Genomic DNA, 21,986 nt, shown 5'->3' on the forward strand with positions numbered 1-21,986 from the left:
CGAATATAAAAGCGTCCGATCGCTACGAACAATGGACCGCAACTAACATCACGCAATAGACTGAATAATACGTTATATAATCGGATGACGAAACGACGAATGACGTATCTCGGGATGATTTGTGGAAATTTCAGTATATTCTAGAAAAAATACGATATTATTAAACAATTTTTTCGAATTGATCCGTAAAACAATTTTCTACAGAGCGTTCAAATTCCAAAATTCAAAATTTCCACGAAATCTTACCCTGAATATAAAAGCGTCCGATCGTTACGAACAATGGACCGCAACTTACACCACGCAAAAGAATGAATAATACGTTATATAATCGGATGCTGAAACGACGAATGACGTATCTCGGCATGATTTGTGGAAATTTCGGTATATTCTAGAAAAATACGATATTGTTGAACAATTTTTTCGAATTGATCCATAAAACAGTTTTCTACAGAGTGTTCAAATTCAAAAATCCAAAATTTCCACGGAATCTTAACCCGAATATAAAAGCGTCCGATCGCTACGAACAATGGACCGCAACTAACATCACGCAATAGACTGAATAATACGTTATATAATCGGATGACGAAACGACGAATGACGTGTCTCGGGATGATTTGTGGAAATTTCAGTATATTCTAGAAAAAATACGATATTATTAAACAATTTTTTCGAATTGATCCGTAAAACAATTTTCTACAGAGCGTTCAAATTCCAAAATTCAAAATTTCCACGAAATCTTACCCTGAATATAAAAGCGTCCGATCGTTACGAACAATGGACCGCAACTAACATCACACGATAGAATGACTAATACGTTATATAATCGGATGACGAAACGACGAATGACGTATCTCGGAATGATTTGTGGAAATTTCGGTATATTCTAGAAAAAATACGATATTGTTGAACAATGTTTTCGAATTGATCCATAATACTATTTTCTACAGTGTGTTCAAATTCAAAAATCCAAAATTTCCATGGAATCTCAACCCGAATATAAAGGCGTCCGATCGCTACGAACAATGGACCGCAACTAGCATCACGCAATAGACTGAATAATACGTTATATAATCGGATGACGAAACGACGAATGACGTATCTCGGGATGATTTGTGGAAATTTCGGTATATTCTAGAAAAAATACGATATTGTTGAACAATGTTTTCGAATTGATCCATAATACTATTTTCTACAGTGTGTTCAAATTCAAAAATCCAAAATTTCCACGGAATCTCAACCCGAATATAAAGGCGTCCGATCGCTACGAACAATGGACCGCAACTAACATCACACGATAGAATGACTAATACGTTATATAATCGGATGACGAAACGACGAATGACGTATCTCGGAATGATTTGTGGAAATTTTGGTATATTCTAGAAAAAATACGATATTGTTGAACAATTTTTTCAAATTGATCCATAAGTCCATTTTCTACAGAGTGTTCAAATTCAAAAATCCAAAATTTCCACGAAATCTTACCCTGAATATAAAAGCGTCCGATCGTTACGAACAATGGACCGCAACTTACATCACACGATAGAATGAATAATACGTTATATAATCGGATGACGAAACGACGAATGACGTATCTCGAGATGATTTGTTTAAATTTCGGTATATTCCAGAAAGAATACGATATTGTTGAACAATGTTTTCGAATTGATCCATAATACTATTTTCTACAGTGTGTTCAAATTCAAAAATCCAAAATTTCCATGGAATCTCAACCCGAATATAAAGGCGTCCGATCGCTACGAACAATGGACCGCAACTAGCATCACGCAATAGACTGAATAATACGTTATATAATCGGATGACGAAACGACGAATGACGTATCTCGGGATGATTTGTGGAAATTTCGGTATATTCTAGAAAAAATACGATATTGTTAAACAATTTTTTCAAACTGATCCGTGAAACAATTTTCTACAGTGTGTTCAAATTCCAAAATCCAAAATTTCAACGAAATATGAACCCGAATATAAAAGCGTCCGATCGCTACGAACAATGGACAGCAACTTACACCACGCAATAGAATGAATAATACGTTATATAATCGGATGACGAAACGACGAATGACGTATCTCGGGATGATTTGTGGAAATTTCAGTATATTCTAGAAAAAATACGATATTATTAAAAAAAATTTTCAAATTGATCCGTAAAACAATTTTCTACAGAGTGTTCAAATTCCAAAATCCAAAATTTCCACGAAATCTTACCCTGAATATAAAAGCGTCCGATCGCTACGAACAATGGACCGCAACTAACATCACGCAATAGACTGATAATACGTTATACAGGGTGTCCCAGACGCCGACGTCAAGCCGAATAAAGCTGATAGACCAAGTCATGATAGTTATCAGAAAAATATTTAAAAAAATCTAAATTATGTATTTTAAAAATTATTGCCATATTAAAAAAAACGAGAAAATCTACACACTGTGATGGTTTTTTAACTCCCGTTACTACAAATCTTTATTTATTTACAATTTTATTTTTATTATGTAATCTTGACTAGTGCTTCTGTAAGCTGTCGCCAAAAATTCTAAGGTAACTACGCCAGCTTGGAAGAAAATGACACTTTTTGCCCAACTAAGTATGCAAAATTAATACTTCGCCACATTTGAACTGGCTGTACTGAAAAAAAAATGTACTACGCTAGTTGGGCAAGTTACCTTAAAAGTTGGCGCATTTAATAAGGATTCCAAAATATTATGACATTTGCTAGAAAATTTGACAATTAGACTTGGACAATTTTTTTTTGTAAAAAAACCCAATTTCAAACAAAATTTTATTACTAGATTTGACTACTAGATTCTAGTTTGAGTGACACGGAGAAGTGTAAGCGAGACAGAAATCGTATTTCCAGGTAGTTCAGGGCACCGCAGGCCAATCAATGACTCATTCTTATTTGCTTCCAACCAACCAAAACCAATCCTTAACTTAAAGCAAATAAGAATGAGTCATTGATTGGCCTGCGGTGCTTGAACTACTTGGAAATACGATTTCTGTCTCGCTTACACTTCTCCGTGTCACTCAAACTAGAATCTAGTAGTCAAATCTAGTAATAAAATTTTGTTTGAAATTGGGTTTTTTTACAAAAAAAATTGTCCAAGTCTAATTGTCAAATTTTCTAGCAAATGTCATAATATTTTGGAATCTTTATTAAATGCGCCAACTTTTAAGGTAACTTGCCCAACTAGCGTAGTACATTTTTTTTTCAGTACAGCCAGTTTAAATGTGGCGAAGTATTAATTTTGCATACTTAGTTGGGCGAAAAGTGTCATTTTCTTCCAAGCTGGCGTAGTTACCTTTGAATTTTTGGCGACAGCTTACAGAAGCACTAGTCAAGATTACATAATAAAAATAAAATTGTAAATAAATAAAGATTTGTAGTAACGGGAGTTAAAAAACCATCACAGTGTGTAGATTTTCTCGTTTTTTTTAATATGGCAATAATTTTTAAAATACATAATTTAGATTTTTTTTAATATTTTTCTGATAACTATCATGACTTGGTCTATCAGCTTTTTCCGGCTTGACGTCAACGACTGGGACACCCTGTATAATCGGATGCTGAAACGACGAATGACGTATCTCGGGATGATTTGTGGAATTTTCGGTATATTCTAGAAAAAATACGATATTGTTAAACAATTTTTTCAAATTGATCCGTAAAACAATTTTCTACAGAGTGTTCAAATTCCAAAATTTCCACGGAATCTTAACCCGAATATAAAAGTGTCCGATCGTTACGAACAATGGACCGCAACTAACATCACACGATAGAATGACTAATACGTTATATAATCGGATGACGAAACGACGAATGACATATCTCGGGATGATTTGCGGAAATTTCGGTATATTCTAGAAAAAATACGATATTGTTGAACAATATTCTCAAATTTATCCATAATACTATAATATTTTCTACAGAGTGTTCAAATTCCAAAATCCAAAATTTCAACGAAATATGAATCCAAATATCAAAGCGTCCGATCGCTACGAACAATGGACCGCAACTTGCATCACGCAATAGAATGAATAATACGTTATATAATCGGATGTGTACGCGGCTTTTAGTTGACATCTTTTCCTCGAACCGAACGCACACATTTAAATATAGATTTCTCGCGAGGAACGTGTTTGAATTTAATGAAATAGTATGAAAACCGCCAAATTTTGTTGCCCTCATTCTGAATGTCGTGAAAAAAAAAGTGCTGTTGAGGCTACGGTCTCGACTTCTTTGTAGATATAATGGTGAAGACCATCTAGTACGCCGTCGTCTCTTCTTCTTCAGCAACTCGTACAGAATTATGAAAGAGGCACTAGCACAACCTAAGTTTTTAATCCTTAGAACATAGAATACATAGAATGATTCCTTTTTTCTAAGTTTCCATCGTTTACGTTCGTAAGCACTGAACTGACACATCCGTTGGAGCGGCTCCGAACACATGATCATGCTGCTCGTGCGTCGGATAGAAAAATTGTCCGCATAAACGCTTATTCGGTGCGGCGTGCTCATTCGGCTATTTTGCTCAGATGTATATGCGCCTTTAGACAAACACTGCCGCATTTCTAATACTTAAAAAAGACTGGTACAAACTAAAAAATAAAGGCGTCAAACACATTGACACTGACACTAACATAATAATATCAGAACAAAAAAACGGACTAAACAATAGGTACCTACAACATTTGTAATAAAAAGCGGTAAACTATTTAAAACATTTTAATTATGCTGTAATAAGAAAACAAATGAGAATCGGATAAGAACATATGACTTTTTCTAATTATTTTCACTTCTACAATACTCATCTGGAGTTTGATGCGTTTATCGCGACTCACCCTGTATTGTGAAATTCCTAGTATAATCGGACATGTTGTTCCGGAGTTTTGTAAAGACAGACATACAAACAAACAAACACACAGACTTCCAAATTTATTTAAGCGAGAGGCTATGAGGATATATGATAATAATAATAATAATAATGCATTGAATCCTTTGAGACATTATACATGTATAGGAAGAGTCAACATAAATAGCATTAAACATTAATTAATTATCCTTAGGGGAGACAGAAAAAGGAAATTAAAAAATTAAAGGAAAAAAAAAATAACAATGATAACAGTTTACACCCAAGATATCGTTGAATTAAGCCAGTACAAAAAAAAAACATTAAAAACTACCTAGTGTGATATCACTCTACAACTGAATTTAAATATTCGCTTTTACTATAAAAGCACTGTTCTAAAAGAATTTTTTTGATTTCTTTCTTGAAGCTCGTTTTAAGGCTATCAGACAGATGATTGTAGAATTTTATGCCACTATACATAGGAGAATACTCAAATTGGCTCGTTCTATGAGCTGGAATGCAAATGGTTTCTTTTTGCCTAGTATTATATTCATGAAATTGGCAACACTTTTTTTGAGAATGAATATTCTTCCTCGTGTAAAGCAGGCAGTTTAAGATATAAATACATGGAAAACTTAATATTTTATGTTTTATAAAAAAATGGTCTAAAACCAGGGGTTTTAGACCGAAGATAAGGCGAATTATTCTTTTCTGGGCAACAAAAACAGAACCACTCCCAGACGACGCACCCCACAAGACCGTGTTATAATTAAAATGGGAGTAGACAAGTGAATAGTACACATATATTCAGTATTGACTCGAGAGGGAGCAATGCTCTAAGGCGCTTCAAGGCATAAAATGCACTACTCAAACGCCTACAAACATAATCAATATGATTCATCCAGTTTAAATTTGTATCAACTTGTAGACCTAAAAATTTTACGAAATCTGAGGACTTTAGGCTCCCCCGAGGAAGCTCGAACATGAGCCGGATGTTGGTGTCACGCAAGTGGAAGTGTACGAGATCAGTTTTATTCACGTTGAGTATGAGACCATTCCTATAACACCAGTCCGAAAAATATTCAACCAGTATCTCGCATCGCGACTTGAGCTCTGACAAATTGGATGCTGTCACCAGGAATGACAAATCGTCAGCAAAAAATACCATCATAATATTGATGAAAAAAATTATAAGATACGACCTAATGTAATCCGGCAAATCATTAATATAAACAGTAAAAACAACAGCGGACCCAATACCGATCCCTGAGGCACACCCATTTCTAAAGGATATTCTTCAGAGCCCCGCTGACTCACACTGACGTAAATATGCCGATCAACCAGAAAACTGCGCACCCAGTCGAGGAACACTCCCCTGAAGCCAATATCATTGAGCTTGTCGAGTAAAAAGTTGATATTAAGGCAATCAAATGCACGCGACAGATCGAAAAACATCCCTGCCACACATACGCCGTCATCCAAGCATCTATAAACGAACTCCCCAAACTGACACGCCGCAGTCTCCGTCGACCTGCCCACCCGAAATCCGTGTTGGCAATTCGTAATTGTTGAAAATTTGTTCAAGTATCCCAACATTCTTTGATACACCAATTTCTCTATAACTTTCGAGAGAGAACTCAATATAGATATTGGTCGATAACTAGCTATATCATCAGATGCGCCTTTCTTTTTGGGAACTGGAATTATCTTAGCTGTCTTCAGAATAAGAGGAAACCTTCCAGAAGTGACCGAGGCATTGATGAGATGTGCCAAAATATCTGCTATTTGAGGGGCAATAGTTTTCAAGATTTTTACCGAGATCATATCTTTACCACAACTCTTTACATTCTTCAGATTTTTAATAATGTGTACGACTTCATCAGCAACAACTGGCAGAAAAAAAAAAATTATTGTTGGAGAGGGGCTGCACCGTGCATGAAGAAGATCGGTTAACACCAAAATGTTCGGTAATGCTGTAAGCAGCGATGCTTGAGAAGTACCTTCCGAAAGTTTCAGCTACCTCTTCAGGATCAGAAAAAACCCGGCTGTCTACATTCAGAACAATTTTATTAGAGGAGATATGTTCTTGTACACACGTTTAACAGAAAAGAGTAGACAGAAAGATATTTCTGAAATCTGCGGAATTTCCCCAATTGTAAAATGACAAACTCTACTATCGTTTATATTTGAAGAAGTAGAACTTCATACCGTGATTCAAAATCTGAAAAAGGAATATTTTTTTTAGTATCTAAGTCAATGCGTTTCCTTTGAAAGAGCTTGTAGAAGGTTTGCTTCATATCTCCATCAGCTTCAAAGTCAAAAAAATCATGATTTTCGTGGAGATTGCCTAATTAGCAAATAGAGAGAAACTTCTTTATTTTGGAAACAATTCGCGAGAAGACGCTCAAATAGTGCAGGATCTTTGAAAACATCTTAGAGCCACGAAACAGTATTCAAGTTGATGAGATGTGTATGTATTTTTGGAAATATCGGGAATAGAACTTTTGTTTCTGAGAACCAAGAAGCGTTTGTAGAGTTCAGTATCTGGATGGACGACCGCTCTGGTTGTCAATTCGAACAAGCGCTAGCCTCCGACTTGCGCACTAGGCTGCATTTGATCAATTATATGTTGGCTCGGTATCAGACTGAGAATTTGAGGGTGGTCGGAAGACAGCTGAGGTTCATATACAGAAAGGAAATCCAAAAAGCCAAGCAGTTGTATTATGATAATCTGGTAAAAAATTCAGCCAACAAGGCAAAAACAGTTTCGAAGATTGTGAATGATTTAAGAAAAGGTAAGAGACAAGATATTCCAAGTACATTTGGCGCAGAATTATTCAGTTTTCATTTCGAAAAGGGCATAAACTCGGTTTTGAAAAACATACCAGATGTTGGATGTAGTTCCGCTGATATCTTTAGTATAGACTGTCCATCTGGTTTCCTATAATATGGTAAGAGATGTCATTATGGATATGAAGGACAGCCGTTCAAGAGATTACTATGGTCTCTCTGTGGCATTAGTAAAAAAAAATATAAATACCATCTTGTATCCTCTAACGAATTTAATTAACAAATATCTCACTCAAGGTGTCTTTCCGGATAGCCTTAAGTTTTCTAGGGTCGATGCTGTTCATAAGAAGGGTGACATGAATGACATGGATAACTACCGACCTATATCCCTGGTGCCAGTCTTTTCGAAGATTCTGGAGAGGTTGATCTGCAATCAGCTTGTGGAATATTTCGAGAGCAATAATTTATTTTCGGAAAGGCAATTTAGTTTCAGGGGAGGTCGCAATACTGGTGCTGCTGTTCTAGATTTAGTTGGGTCAATTCTGGAGTGCTTTGAGCTTGGTTTGCACTCAATGTCATTGTTTTTTGACCTTTCGAGAGCCTTTGACTGTGTCTCCCACGAGACACTGCTGGGTAAGCTTAACAATTATGGGCTCGATGACGAGTCTGATTCGGGCATCGGGGTAGGCAGAGTTGAGGGCATTTGAATGATTTTCTGCGAACAGATTGTCCATAAATGAGTCCAAATCGCAGAGTATGGTTTGCAGTTTGAGCGGAAGCTAGGTGGTTTAGATTTCTGGGTGTTCTGTTAGATGATAGGCTAACATGGACTGCTCAGGCCACTGCCGTCGCTCGGGCGGTCAGCAAAAATGGGTTTGCCCTTCGAGCTCTGTCATCGACTTTGTCTATTGAAGCTTTGCGGATGGTTTACTTTGCCTTGGTCGAGTCCCACTTGAGATACTGCGTCATTTTGTGTCGTAATTGCTCTTTGAGAGAAAGTATCTTCAGAATTCAGAGAACAGCAATTCGGTTCATTGCGGGCCTAGGGTAGGTATAGGGAATGTTGTAGAGACAAGTTTTTGGAATTGAGAGTCCTAACGTTTCCATCATTGTTCATCCTCGAATCTTTGACCTATGCCCATAGTAATAGGCATTTATATATTCTTCAGTCAGACATTCATGACCATAACCTGTATGTTTTGACTTATTTTAATGTGTAAATTATACCTATACCTTGATTTTATATTGACAAATGCAAACAAAAAATAATTGTGGTCATGAATAAATAATTATATATAATTATAAAGACATCATAGTTTATCGACTATGTTTTATTATTATTTATTATTCAATTTTAGCAACTGTTCGATGTTCTCTATATCTTTTATATCTATCTTATTCATGTTCATTTCAACTTCTGTATTTATGACTTGTGAAAGCAACAACTGGTTTTGCAATATCACCAATAAAGCTAATCTAATATAATCTAATCTATCAGTTCTTTTTCCATTCTTTCATAAAACAGATATGGTTACTATTCGAAACTTCTGAACTGAATCTGAACAAGACAATTTGAAATTCAATTCTGTCAGTCGAAAACGTCATTCATAACTTTTACATTGGAAATTAATTAAGGAAGAAAATGAAGGTATTATTAATATTTATTTGTGTAGAACACACTATGTCAATATGGCTCTATTTCAGCAAGTATACAAAGTTCAGATTTCCATTATGTGCATCGTAGCAAATGAGTTTTGTGAAAGATTTTCATTTTGTGGTCTTCGTAGTGAGTATTGAGAAGTATAATGGGAAATTTGAGGACTTTCACCCATATCAGGACACTGATGTCCTACTGATCTATATGTTTTTAGCTATTCTATCAATCTACTTGAGGAATGAACTTATGTTGACTGAAAATGAGTCTACCATTGTATATCATGTATTTATAATGGGTTGTTATATCATACCCACCATGGGAGCTATATGTGCGGATAGTTTCATTGGAAAATATAGGTTGTGGTGTGAGGAATTACAAATATTGCATAAAGATTAAAGCTCAATTTTCAGGACAATACTGTATTTTTCCCTCATTTATCTTGTGGGGAATCTGCTGATGTGTGGAGCGTCCGTTTCAGCGATGGACTTATCGAAAGTGTAAGTAATACATAGCATTACTATAAATTAGAAATGAAAAGAGGCCTAGATTTTGACTGAATTTAAAATATAAAAATACACTGCTCAAAAATTGAAGTGAATATTCAAGAGAAAACTGAAAACCTTTTCACTTGAATCAAAATTTCAGTATGGCTGTACAAAGCATGTGGAGAGACATATGTACAAAATATATAACTCATTTCTTTTAGGTGCATGATGTTTGTTTTGTGGTCTGTATGCATAGTTTAACATGCGTTTGGAAGCTTTCAAACCTGAATAATAAGTATGGCCGTATGCACCATTTTATTAGACAACGTTTAATCAAAGAATCTTTATGAAAAAAGTCGAAATTAATCTCATTTAATGAATCGGTGCATAAGGCCATTAATGAGTTGAATGAATGTTTAAATCAATATCAACTAGAAACAGAAAGTTGCTTACCGTCTCTGGGTTTTGCAAAGTGAAGTTAGTATAGTGGAATCGCTATACTATATTGGCAATAATCAATTTCAATCTGGCACTACTGGCAAATTGACAATAAACCTAATCAAATTGGCAATTCTGAATATCAATTTTTCATTGGAAAAAAATGTATTTAATATGATATGTACATAGTAAATAACGTAATAATTAATTAAAACCATTTGAGAATAATGAATTTTCTCAAAAATATATACTTATATCTTGCATATACAATGCAAAAGGAATGATCTTTGGATATGAGCGATGAATTTCGCAACAATTAACAACCGTTAGGTATCTTGCCAATATTGTTATGAACGATATTCTCTTATCTCTGCAAATTTTGGACTCTACCATTTCACTTACAAAACAGAGACGGAAGATAAACACATTCGATTTTTTCAATGAGTTATCATATGAAGAGACGATTTTAGACCCTCATTGTGTTTCAGAATCAACGTTTTTTATTGTTTACCGTTGTTTGGACATTATTTATTTCATTTCGCCAACTATATGTAAAGATTTGAGAGACTCCGAACACACTTTGTAATACTTTTCGAAAAATTCATCATTTTTGAAACGAAAAAGATAGAGAAAATGAGCTGAAAAGGTGTGTTGATCTGTGTGATCAACTGAATCAGTTCCGTTCGAACTTTGATGTTCGATTTGTACAGAAGCTATTTTATTTTGTTTATTGTGAATTTGAAATGGATAAATGCTAGTACCTAGTATAGTAGTAAGTACCTACTGTGTCTATTTCTCCCAATTTTATCTGATCAGACTCACGACTTCCTTCAATTAGAAATTTCCAATAATTGGGGATCCATTTATCCACTTCATCTCATGACCTATCATTTGGATTGGCGAGAAAGTAATTTTGTTCTCTAGATGACCTTATTATTTATACATGTAACATTCACTGGGTTTGAAGAACTTGAGGCTTCATGATTTCGCTTTCATGAATTTATTTCAAGAAGGACCTGAATCAAGTGCGATTTAGGCAAATATGTGTGAGGCTTTGCACTATCATGGTGTAATATGCGATTTCCATTCTGGCTGATTTCCTTTCAATACTTGCACCTAGTTGCATGAATTACTAAATATTGGAAGTTCAAAGTACACAAGGCCTGTGTAGTCCCAGCATACACGGCATAACTTTTCAATGCGATTCAGTTTCTGATTCGGTTTGTGCTGGTTCATCAAGTCTTGACCATATTTCTTTTCAATGGTGTTACTGTAGGTGACCCATTCTTAAAAAGGCGTTGTAGGACAAATCCCTACTACCATGTATAATTGGAGATTCTGACATGTAAATCTGAACCTAATAATAATAACAAATATTCAAAATATAGATACAATCCATCAATATTGAAATCAGTAGAAACAACTAAGAAAATTAACACTTGAAAACAATGATTCCTTAGGAATATGGAATTGGAGATAACAAGAATTGTGAAATGATTAACATAACTTGTTTTTAGAAAGGACAAATTCAGACAACATTTTGTATTGCATTCACATAATTTCTTGGAAAAATTGTTGACTTTGTGAATATTAGGATCCAAAAGTAAAATTTGTTTCACATTTTTTAAGGAGACTTTATTCTTACATGAAAATATTTGGTGAGATATTATTTCTCATTGCAATTCCATCATTATATGAAAAAGTTAAAAACTGGTTGAAATCTATATAGTTATAGCGGTAAATTTGAATACTTAAATTGAAACCATAAAATGTCACTTCTTCAAACTTGTTTTTGACATAAACATATCTAACAACCAGTTTCATAATCGAACTAAAACTATCTATAGTCCATTCAAGAATGATTGACATCTCGGGTGGCTATGAAAAATCGAATTCAGGTTGGTAATAGCCCATAAGTTAAGAATTTGTGTTGCGAAATTCAGGTTGGTAATATGAATAGACAATGATCTATAGACCTATTATATGTGAATCTATGCACTGACAGCAGATTATCTGAATTTTGACTGCTCTTTATGTCCTTAATTTGATTTCACAAATTGAAAACATAATTGTATCAATTTGCAATGCCGATTAATATGCTCTGAATTTGAATATTTCTTGTTTTCAAATATTTTTCTAGGTTATATTTATTATTCCAATTCTGTGATTAAAACTACAGAAATTATTGAATATCTTCTGTGACCAGATATTAAGGTGCGTCTGGACTTTCAAGGCCAAGTGAAATGTCAATCATTCTTGAATGGACTATTCGCGAATCCAATTACCGTTGAGGGCGTTGCGAAATGAAAACAAACTTTGACGTTTGTCAGTACTCTTTTCGAGATTTGTACGGCCTAACAGAGTTTTTCTAGTAAATCCAGATATTTATCGAAAATATCGGAAGTGAATTGATTGATTTAGTTTCGTAAAGAAAGATCAACATTCTTTGGAAATACCTACTTCATTTGAAAGGAATGAATTGTGGAATAAAATCGAGCGATGATATTGGTGATCCACTGTACCTAGACGCAAAATCCTATTATTTCACAGATTCTTTCTTGAATTAAACCAAGCTAATAATGTTGAGGTAGCATATACTGAGTTTGTGAAGTTTCTATTTAAAATTTTTCAATTCCATGTTATGATATAGAGGTATTCCTCATACTGAAATCTCAAGAGACATAAATATGATTCGGCTCATGGAACAAGTTCTACAGATGAGAAAAAGCATTCATTTAGAAGTATGAAAATTATGAAATTGTATTTCTAAATCGTCAATTGAATTTAGCAGAAAACTCTCGCAAAGAAAAATCGTTCAACCTAACTCCTGCCAGTTGAAAGCACTGGTATAAATACCTTTTCCAATATTTTTTCGGAATCAATTATTCTATTCAGAAACCCAGACAATAATCCCAATATAACTTCTCCAAATAATAATTATAATACTTTGTTGGTCAACGTGAGATAAGAAAAAACATTAGGAACAAAACTTGTTTTGACTTTGCAGTACTGACAAAGTAGTTTCGTAATTCAGTCGGCAGAGGGCGCCTAGATTTTTGGATTCGCCAATACTTCAATTTTGAAGTTTCCTTCAATCCTACTAAAAATGACACATTCCGAATGACGCTTTCCTTAAGGAAGCTTCAAGCTTCAAAGTGACTACAAATTTGATTATGAAACTGGACGTCAGCTTTATGTTTCTTGCGATACGATCATTTCAGGAAAAATTGGTCCATTTTTAAATTTAGGGGTTTTCAGATCAAATCTAATGATCCAAACCGAAGGTCCTGTAATATGTCGAAATGATACAATAGTTTTACCGTTGTCACTCTGATGATGGTACGGGGCAAATTCGATTCCGATCAACCGATATTGGTTGATATCTATATCAGCCGATGGTATCTTTCTGAAGTGTTCTGATGTTCACCTTTGAGCTGCTTCGTTGAAATTAAGATGTCTAAAACACTGGTGCGTGCACTTGTCACTTTTTGCATGCATCAACATTTCAAAAAATCGGGGATATGGGATCAGCTTCGTGGCGGCGCCACCATGTCATTTGCTTCGTTCTATCCTTGTTCTACCAAAGGAAGTTCAATGATACTCTGTCGTTCCATTTTGTTTTGCGTTGATATCGAATATCGATCAACGAGTTCAAAATATGAACTAGCCCATTTTGTCAGCTGTTAAGGAATATTTGTGATTTACAGTTCAATTTTCGTTGTAAAAACAAATCTGTCAATATTTCAACACTATGGAATGAGGGTTCGAAGGAGTATTTACAATTCTTCTTCAAGATAATTTCCGTTTGACAAACTGAATTCGTGAGGATGTTAATTCAATATGATTTCAATAAAACACAGTTGATTGGTCAAATATCCAATACATTAAGTTGACGGAAAGGGAATTTTCACTACATCAACTAAGCTCAGCTGTAGTTCTTGATTGTCCATACGGAAACTGAACTTACTGAAGGATTATGTTGAATAAATGAATGATTTACACCCTTTCTCGAAACTAATACAATTTCACACACTAATAATCGTTTATAAATACAACATATTCGTAAGTCGTAGGAAAGTATTCAAATTATTTGCAAATATCAATTGACAATGCAAATTCTAAACAGCGCTACCTACAGTGGGAAAAACGAAACTGTTCCCATATCCTCACGAAATTAAAAACAAAATCGAATCAGTGAATACACCAGAGTTTCAGACTCTGTTCATATAATGATATATTTAATTAAAAAAACTTCAAATAGGTAATTATTGTTTTCAGATTTTTTACACCCGTTGGATTATTACTGATTGCTCTTGGGACCGGCGGAGTCAAACCATGTGTTGCAGCATTTGGTGGTGATCAGTTCTATTTACCAGACCAATGCGAGGAACTGCAACATTTCTTCTCGCTCTTTTATTTCAGCATAAATTTGGGAGGTTTTATGGGGATGATTATAACACCAATATTGCGAAAAAATGTAACTTGCTTTGGAGAGGACACTTGTTATCCCTTGGGTTTTGGCTTTCCAGCTGCTCTGATGTTGCTTTCGATCGGTAAGTTTTTGAATTCTATGTAGTTTGTTACACCTCTCTAGAAAAAATTAAATAATTAAATATTTGGAAATATTTGGCTCCGAGTTTCCTCGGATGTCTCGAGCGCAAGCTATTCTTTAGAGGGCAAATAGCAAATCTACCCTGGTGTCTTCGAGTCGAAGAAAGGTTCATTGTTATCTAGGGCGTTAGCGATGACTATTGATAGTCGTAATCTGAGTTCACAAATTTATTTGATGATTCGAAATTAGAAACACGACTCTGGAATCTACGGATTCACAGGAATATATTAGTATCAGTCAAGTGAAAGTTTTCTGCTACCAACGGGCTTGCGAACCAGCCAAGAATCGTACTCACAGCAGGACGGGAAGAAGGTACGGTGGTTTACCACTCTGTTTTCATGCTACTGCAGGGGTAGAATTCGGACAGGTCGGGGAGGAATGAAGCTGAGGTTCCAAGTCAACAGTACATAGTATTGGCTCACCTCTGGATTCGCTACAAGGCATGGCTTATCGATACTATTGAATAAAAAAGAAAACGGAAAAATTTAATTTTAAAAATAAAGGTGGTGAAGTTTTATAACTTCGTTACAAATTTCTAAACTGTTGAATCAATTCCTAGGATATTCTGCAAGCCTATTGTTTTTGAGACACTCAAAACATACAGAAGCGAAAATCAAGAAAAAACAGGATCTTATTAGATCATCAATTTTTCAACTCTGGCTACTAAAACATCACTACATCCATGAAAAAAAATATTCCCAGTTTCGTGAAAAGAAGAAATAAATTATGTCGAATACAATACGAGGATGTATTGATATCTAGTTAGCCTAGACCAGTTCCATGCATAAAAAAAATATTGCGTTACCATAGCAACGAAGAATAACTCATGAAAAGTGACATTGTGAAGTTTGAGGTCAAAAAAGTAAACCAGAGTTACGCAATGAATTAAAAGAAAGAAGGTGTCCACCGAAATTGTGAAAATCGAAAAATTGGAGTATCGAGCCATCATCAAGTACCTGTATTTAAAAGGGTTAAGAGGTAAGCAGATTTACGAAGATATGCTTAATACCCTTGGTGATCAATGTCCTTCGTATGCGACCGTCAAAAATTCGACTGCAAGCTTCAAAAGAGATAAATTTTCTATTGAAGATGATGACCGATTGGGAAGGCCAGTTTCTGTGTCAGTCCCCGAAAATATCGATGCGTTTTTGATTTTATTAGACCTAGACCGTCGAATTGGGCTAAAACGGATATCTGAAGCACTGAATATTTTATACGAACGCGTTCATCATATAGTTCACGTCAATTTGGTCATGAGAAAAATTGCTGCAAAATGGATCCCCAAATGTTTGAATGTTGACCAAAAGCGTATGCAAGGGTAGAAGCATCGCGTTCGATCTGTGCTCGATATGAAAACGATGTAGACTTCTTAAACCGAATTGTTACTATGGATGAGACTTGAGTACATTTCTACGATCCTGAAACAAAGCAACAATCGATGGAATGACGACACTCTGCTTCTCCAAGACCTAAGAAGTTTCGTGTCCAAAAATCTGCTGGAAAAGTTCTTGCTTCAGTTTTTTGGGATTGCCATGAAGCATTCATGTTCGATTTTCTGGATAAGGCTAGAACAATAACCGGAGATTACTATTCGACATTACTGACCACTCTACGGGAAAAAAATTAAAGAGAAAAGACGCGGGAAGGCTATCCGAAGGTGTTTTGTTTTTGCAGGATACCGCCCCTGCACACAAATCTCATGTTGCCATACAAACAATTCGTGATTTAGGGTTAGAATTACTAGAACACCCCCCCTATTCACCAGATTTGGCTCCATCCGACTATCATCTCTTTTCTCAACTGAAAAATAGTCTATCTTTCTTCCAACGAGGAGGTAATAAAAGCTGTAGAGGTCTGGTTTGCAGAGCAAGAAGAAACGTTTTTTTTAAAGGTTTAGAGACGTTGCAGGTTCGCTGTAATAAACGTATCCAATAAGAGGAGAATATGTTTAGTAATGAAATATTTTAGCATTGAAATTTTGTTTGTTTCTATAGTAGGCTAAGAATGTTTCAATATATCCCCGTATAATAATATTAAAATTTCATTACTGGATTTTTTAATGAACGAATAATTGTCAAACAATTCGTATGTAAATTGAACTTGAAACAAACACATTTTTGCACTTTAAACACAGTCATAAGTTGGGAAACGCTTTATTTTGAAGTACATATTTTTCTTTTTTTTTCCGAATATGTTGATGAGAAAATGTGAATCATACAGAGTCATGTTTTTGATATCTTATCATTGGGTCCCAGTAACGGTCTTTTACGTTGAGAGTATTTTTATGTATGCAGAAATCTACCTTGCATGTACATTCGCCAAATAATATTAGGAAATTAAATTTATCATTTTTATACGAAATTCACAGATTGGTGTTGCAAGTGGCCTTCACTCTATGATCTGATCGCAAAAATCTATTGCTCTGCTTCAACCTTCTCTGATTTCTGCTCAGAGCTCTCGGAAGGCGTCAAAATTCCCCGTTTTTGTTAAGCATTTTTTGGGTAGTCTGTGGATACCGTAGATATATATCTACAGTTGGTATAAAAGTCAATTAAGCGTTCTCGCTGGAGATGAGGAAACGTTGCAGGAGGATTGTCATCGGAAGATAGATCGGCGCTTCATCGACTCACCCTAGGGGAACTCGCCTGCGGTTATTTCAGTAGAACATTTTGAGAGTTTGATAGCTAGAATGATTTTGATTCTGCTCTCGTTTACATCTTTCAATAAGAGGCTTCCCCGGTAGAAGGGTGTTGTCTCGAAGACGTCTTCATTAGGTCTTTATTGGTCTTCGACGTCACTCGGACGTACAATAACGTCTCTGAGACGTCAATTCAAGTAGGATAGTAAGACGTCGCACAAAGACGTCTGAATGACGTTATTCTTAGACCACTCTGAGAGTTAAGACTTATAAGAGAAAGAGAAAAAAAATACAACAATCAATGTTGGTTCACATTATGTTGTTTTTTGTTTCATTTCTATCCATGAAATTCTAAAATTTTCAGAAAAATACTAACGTCCTCAGTACGTAAGAAGGACGTACGCAAGACGTAAAAAGTACCGAATAATCGTCTTCCAAATTCGTCTTCAAGACGTCACAGACGTAAGACGTCTTCAGACTGTGTCATATTAACGTCACCATAAGGTCTCACAGACGTCACCAAGTTGGTCACCATACGTCCGAACATGACCAACCAAAGACGTCTTGAAGACTAAAATTTCTACCTGGGTTGAATGAGGGGCAATATGCACACTTCTGAATGTTATTTATTTCAGTCATCTTCATCATCGGAAAGCCATGGTACAGGTTAAAGAATCCAAAAGAAAACGTCATGCTGGACTTTATGAAATGCGCCACTGTAAGTGAATACTATTCTGATACATTCGTTTTTATGAAATATGAAGTATGCTTTAGTGAAGCGCATGGGTGCCAAGAAAAAAAAATACGATCACTGGTTGGACTACGCCCAGGATAAGTACAATAAGAAACTGATAGATGATATGAAAATTGTTTTTTCCGTTCTCTTCCTATTCCTACCAGTACCTGTTTTCTGGTCATTGTTTGATCAACAAGGTTCAAGATGGACGTTTCAGGTGAGTAATTCATCATATCATATGACCAACATTAATGGATATTATGCAGAGTGACCCATTTCAGAATGTCCACGAAAATAACTTCTTGGGAAGAGAATTGATCAGAAAATGTTTCGAATGAAAGTTTCTTATGCCCGTTTTCACCAATGATCCTTAAATTTTAAGGGATACCTAAGCACATTTAGGTGACTCTTACCTACGATTTCCCAAAGTTTAGGGGCCTTAAACGCTAAGGATCACTCTAAATTATAAAGATTCCCAATCGACTCCCTAATGGAGTGACAGCGGATCTTGACATATCTACGATACGCAAAAAGAAATTATTTCAAGAAAGAAATAAGTGTTATTAGTGATTTTGTGGAAAGTATCGATACTTCGAAATCCCGATCATCAAATTTGAAGAATTGGTTTGGAACTTGTGCATTGATTTGGGGACACGATTGTTTGTATGAAGTTAAAGAGAACTAAAATAAGTGTTTCAAGAATATATTCCCGCTTGAAACTGATAACTTCTTAACACCAATTTCTAGCAAATTGAAAATTGAAGTTCATACAACAGAACTTGTTCTCAGGTATGAATATACGAATAGAAGCAGTTGAGTGGAAATTGTGTCAAAAACTTGAACAATGGTAGTTTATGAAAAAATGTTTGAAATTCAACGAATAAGGAATATTCATTTCATTTGCATTTAAGTATGTTTCTGCCTTTATGAGTGTTAATTAAAAAAAGCTTGAATGCAACTATTTTATTTTCATGAAAGTAAGTTAAGTACATCATTTTTGATAGGATATTGAATGTTTGGAATATAAATATTGAACAATAATAAAAATCAGAATTCTTTATTCATGTGCTCAAGAAGACTGAAAGTTGGGTATGTATTTCAATTGACATCAACACTTCACATACAGAAACTTTTCAAATGTTTTGATATGATGATATGTACCATATCAGCCATGTTTCCATAGTATGAATTCTTTAACATCCTTTATTTCAAATATTGGAAGGTATTGTAACGTTGTTTTCGCTTAATTAAAATGTCCGACTGATTAAAATTATTTATTTACACTTATAACTAACAAACTAACTATGTCACTCACTATTACTTATTTCCACTCGTATTTATTTCCACTAGTCCGTCGCTTGCACCGTGAGGTGTACTGTACTACTACCTGCTCCTCCGCTGGGCTTATACAGGGTCTTTCACGAGGAACCTCACCCATATTTATACGGGAAACTACTGAACGTATTTTCATGAAATTCAGCACTTATAAGTATTTTACGATGCTGATGAAATCTAAAATATTTTCAAGGCATGAGCACCTCCGGTTTTTCCGGAAATGACGTCAACTTCCGTTTTTCAACTTAGAACACCATTTTTTTATTGCAGAAATAGATTCCTTAGAAAATTTCAAGTTATTTTGATGTAACATTTTTCAGTTTTGGTTGGAAAATTCTCTCTGAGCGGGAAAATTCGAAAAAAAAATCGAAAATAGAGCTCCGCTGAAACAAGAATAACTTCGAGGTTTTTGGATGGAAAATTTTCATTTTTGGGATTTTTCAAGATGTAAGATTGATGTATCCACTTTAAAAATCGAAATCGCGATTCATGATACAGGGGGTGAAAAAATCGCTTTCAAAGTTAGGGATGACAAAATCGTGAAAAATCAATTTTTTCAAATTAGAACCCCATTTTTTTATGGCAGATATTGAATCTACGTTAAAAAATAATGTGAGTGTATGCATCACACCCTTGCCCTAAAGTGGATATTTTCTGAGTTATTCACAAAAAACTGTTTTTCGTCCTGAATTTTCAGCTATTTCTTTTCCCTTCACGCCAAAAAGATGAAATTTTCAGGAACTGTTATTTGAACCATGCTGTAGATTTTTCACCCCTTCTTGAAACCGACTTCAAGTTACTATTAGGAGAACCATGGCAAACTCTCGCAGTTATAACTAGAGAAGATGCTCAAAGTTTTGACCGTTAATTTCTAGACATTTATTTATACGTCTCAGGAATGCTTCTTGCGTTGCTCTTCTTATTTCATCGGGAGGAAGAGATCTGCAAAAGTGTTTAAAAACCAAATTGAGTTTCAAAACTATGAATCTAAAAATCTAAACAAACCTGAACGCATTTCTGACTCGTTCTATGCAGTCCTCTTTATCAGTCAGGGGAGTTGAGTAGACAATATTTTTTATCCTACCCCAAACATAATAGTCTAAAGGAGTTAAATCGGGAGAACGTGGTGGCCAAAGATGTGGACCATTGTTCGCCAAACATCGATCTTCAAATAGCCTGTAGAGGATATTTGACACATTGAGTGAATTGTGTGGAGGCGCGCCATCTTGTTGATACCATAAGTCATTATGGTTCTGTACTAGCGGCTCAATTATTTGAGTCAATATGTCAGAATATCTATCTCCTAAGGGAGAACATTCTTTAAATAATGCAAACATGTGTAGTGTTCTATCTTACCAGTTAAAGTCCCATCATAAATGTGAACATCGAGAATTGCATTATTTTTGATGGCGCAAAAAACATTGAAACTCCAGGTCTCTTGAAAGTTCCATTGTCTGAAGTGGTGGTTGTTCTCTTCATCCCAATAATGACTGTTATGCCTATTGAAAGAACCATTCTTTGTGAATTTAGATTCATCTGTCCAAATTATACAGTCCAAAAAGTTTTCATTCTCTTGAAATTGAATCATCATAGCTTCGCAAAACTCTGTTCTCCTGACGAAATCAGTTTCCTTCAAATGCTGTACCCTATTGAATTTATATGGGTGCATTTTATGTTTTTTTAATATTCTCCAAACACTCGATTGAGATAATCCCAGATCTCGGCATCTTTGAGAGAATTTTGAGGATTCACACGAAAATATGCAAAAACTGTAATTTCGTTGTTCTCATCTTCTACTATACTTTTTTCTCTGTGTATAGTTTTCTTAACGAAAGATCCGACATTTCTCAAGTTTGTCATGGTTCTGTTAATGGTATCTCTCGTTGGTCTGGGTCGGTCAGGAAACCTCTCAATGAACAGTCGAATCGTTCTATCTACAACTTTATTACATTCTCCATGAATGAGATTTAAATAATCTTCATTGGTAAAATTAGGCATAGTGATCGATTTTATAACTTAATACGAATTATCACCAAATTAATAGTAAACACAAAATGCTACTGAATAAAGAGGAATTTGGCAGATGTAATTAATGATATCTATCATTAAAAAAAGAATGTAAAACATGGTAAGTTTTTGCATATGGTCCATAAGGAATTATTTATTTATCACTGGAGAGAAAACCGATGGACGATTAGTTGAAATAAAGAGGTTTCCGATACAAATTCGAATCAAAATTCGCCATCTATTTAGGAACAACCTGTAACTTTTTTCTCTTGCATATAAGAGTAGTAAAATCTAAAACATGGTTTAATTAACAGTTCCTGAAAATTTCATCTTTTTGGCGTGAAGGGAAAAGAAATAGCTGAAAATTCAAGACGAAAAACAGTTTTTTGTGAATAACTCAGAAAATATCCACTTTAGGG

The 21,986-nt window shown here is 34.9% G+C and overlaps 1 protein-coding gene across 4 annotated transcripts in view; it reads left to right on the forward strand.

The window, feature by feature from the left end:
• Positions 1-9,195: 9,195 nt before the first annotated feature.
• Positions 9,196-21,986, forward strand: part of LOC123322750 (solute carrier family 15 member 1-like) — a 29,333-nt gene continuing 16,542 nt past the window's right edge. The window contains exons 1-7 of one of the 4 annotated variants that reach the window (XM_044910761.1): positions 9,196-9,307; positions 9,364-9,445; positions 9,531-9,672; positions 9,727-9,813; positions 14,518-14,792; positions 18,125-18,207; positions 18,254-18,442. In XM_044910761.1, the coding sequence (XP_044766696.1) occupies positions 9,302-9,307; positions 9,364-9,445; positions 9,531-9,672; positions 9,727-9,813; positions 14,518-14,792; positions 18,125-18,207; positions 18,254-18,442 (864 nt within the window). In that variant the 5' untranslated portion in view covers positions 9,196-9,301. Of the gene's footprint in view, positions 9,308-9,363; positions 9,478-9,530; positions 9,673-9,726; positions 9,814-12,119; positions 12,183-14,517; positions 14,793-18,124; positions 18,208-18,253; positions 18,443-21,986 lie in introns of those variants that run through there. The other 3 variants (XM_044910762.1, XM_044910764.1, XM_044910763.1) reach the window with 3 other exon arrangements.

This window comes from Coccinella septempunctata, chromosome 1 (genome assembly GCF_907165205.1).
Source record: "Coccinella septempunctata chromosome 1, icCocSept1.1, whole genome shotgun sequence".
Lineage (NCBI taxonomy): Eukaryota > Metazoa > Arthropoda > Insecta > Coleoptera > Coccinellidae > Coccinella > Coccinella septempunctata.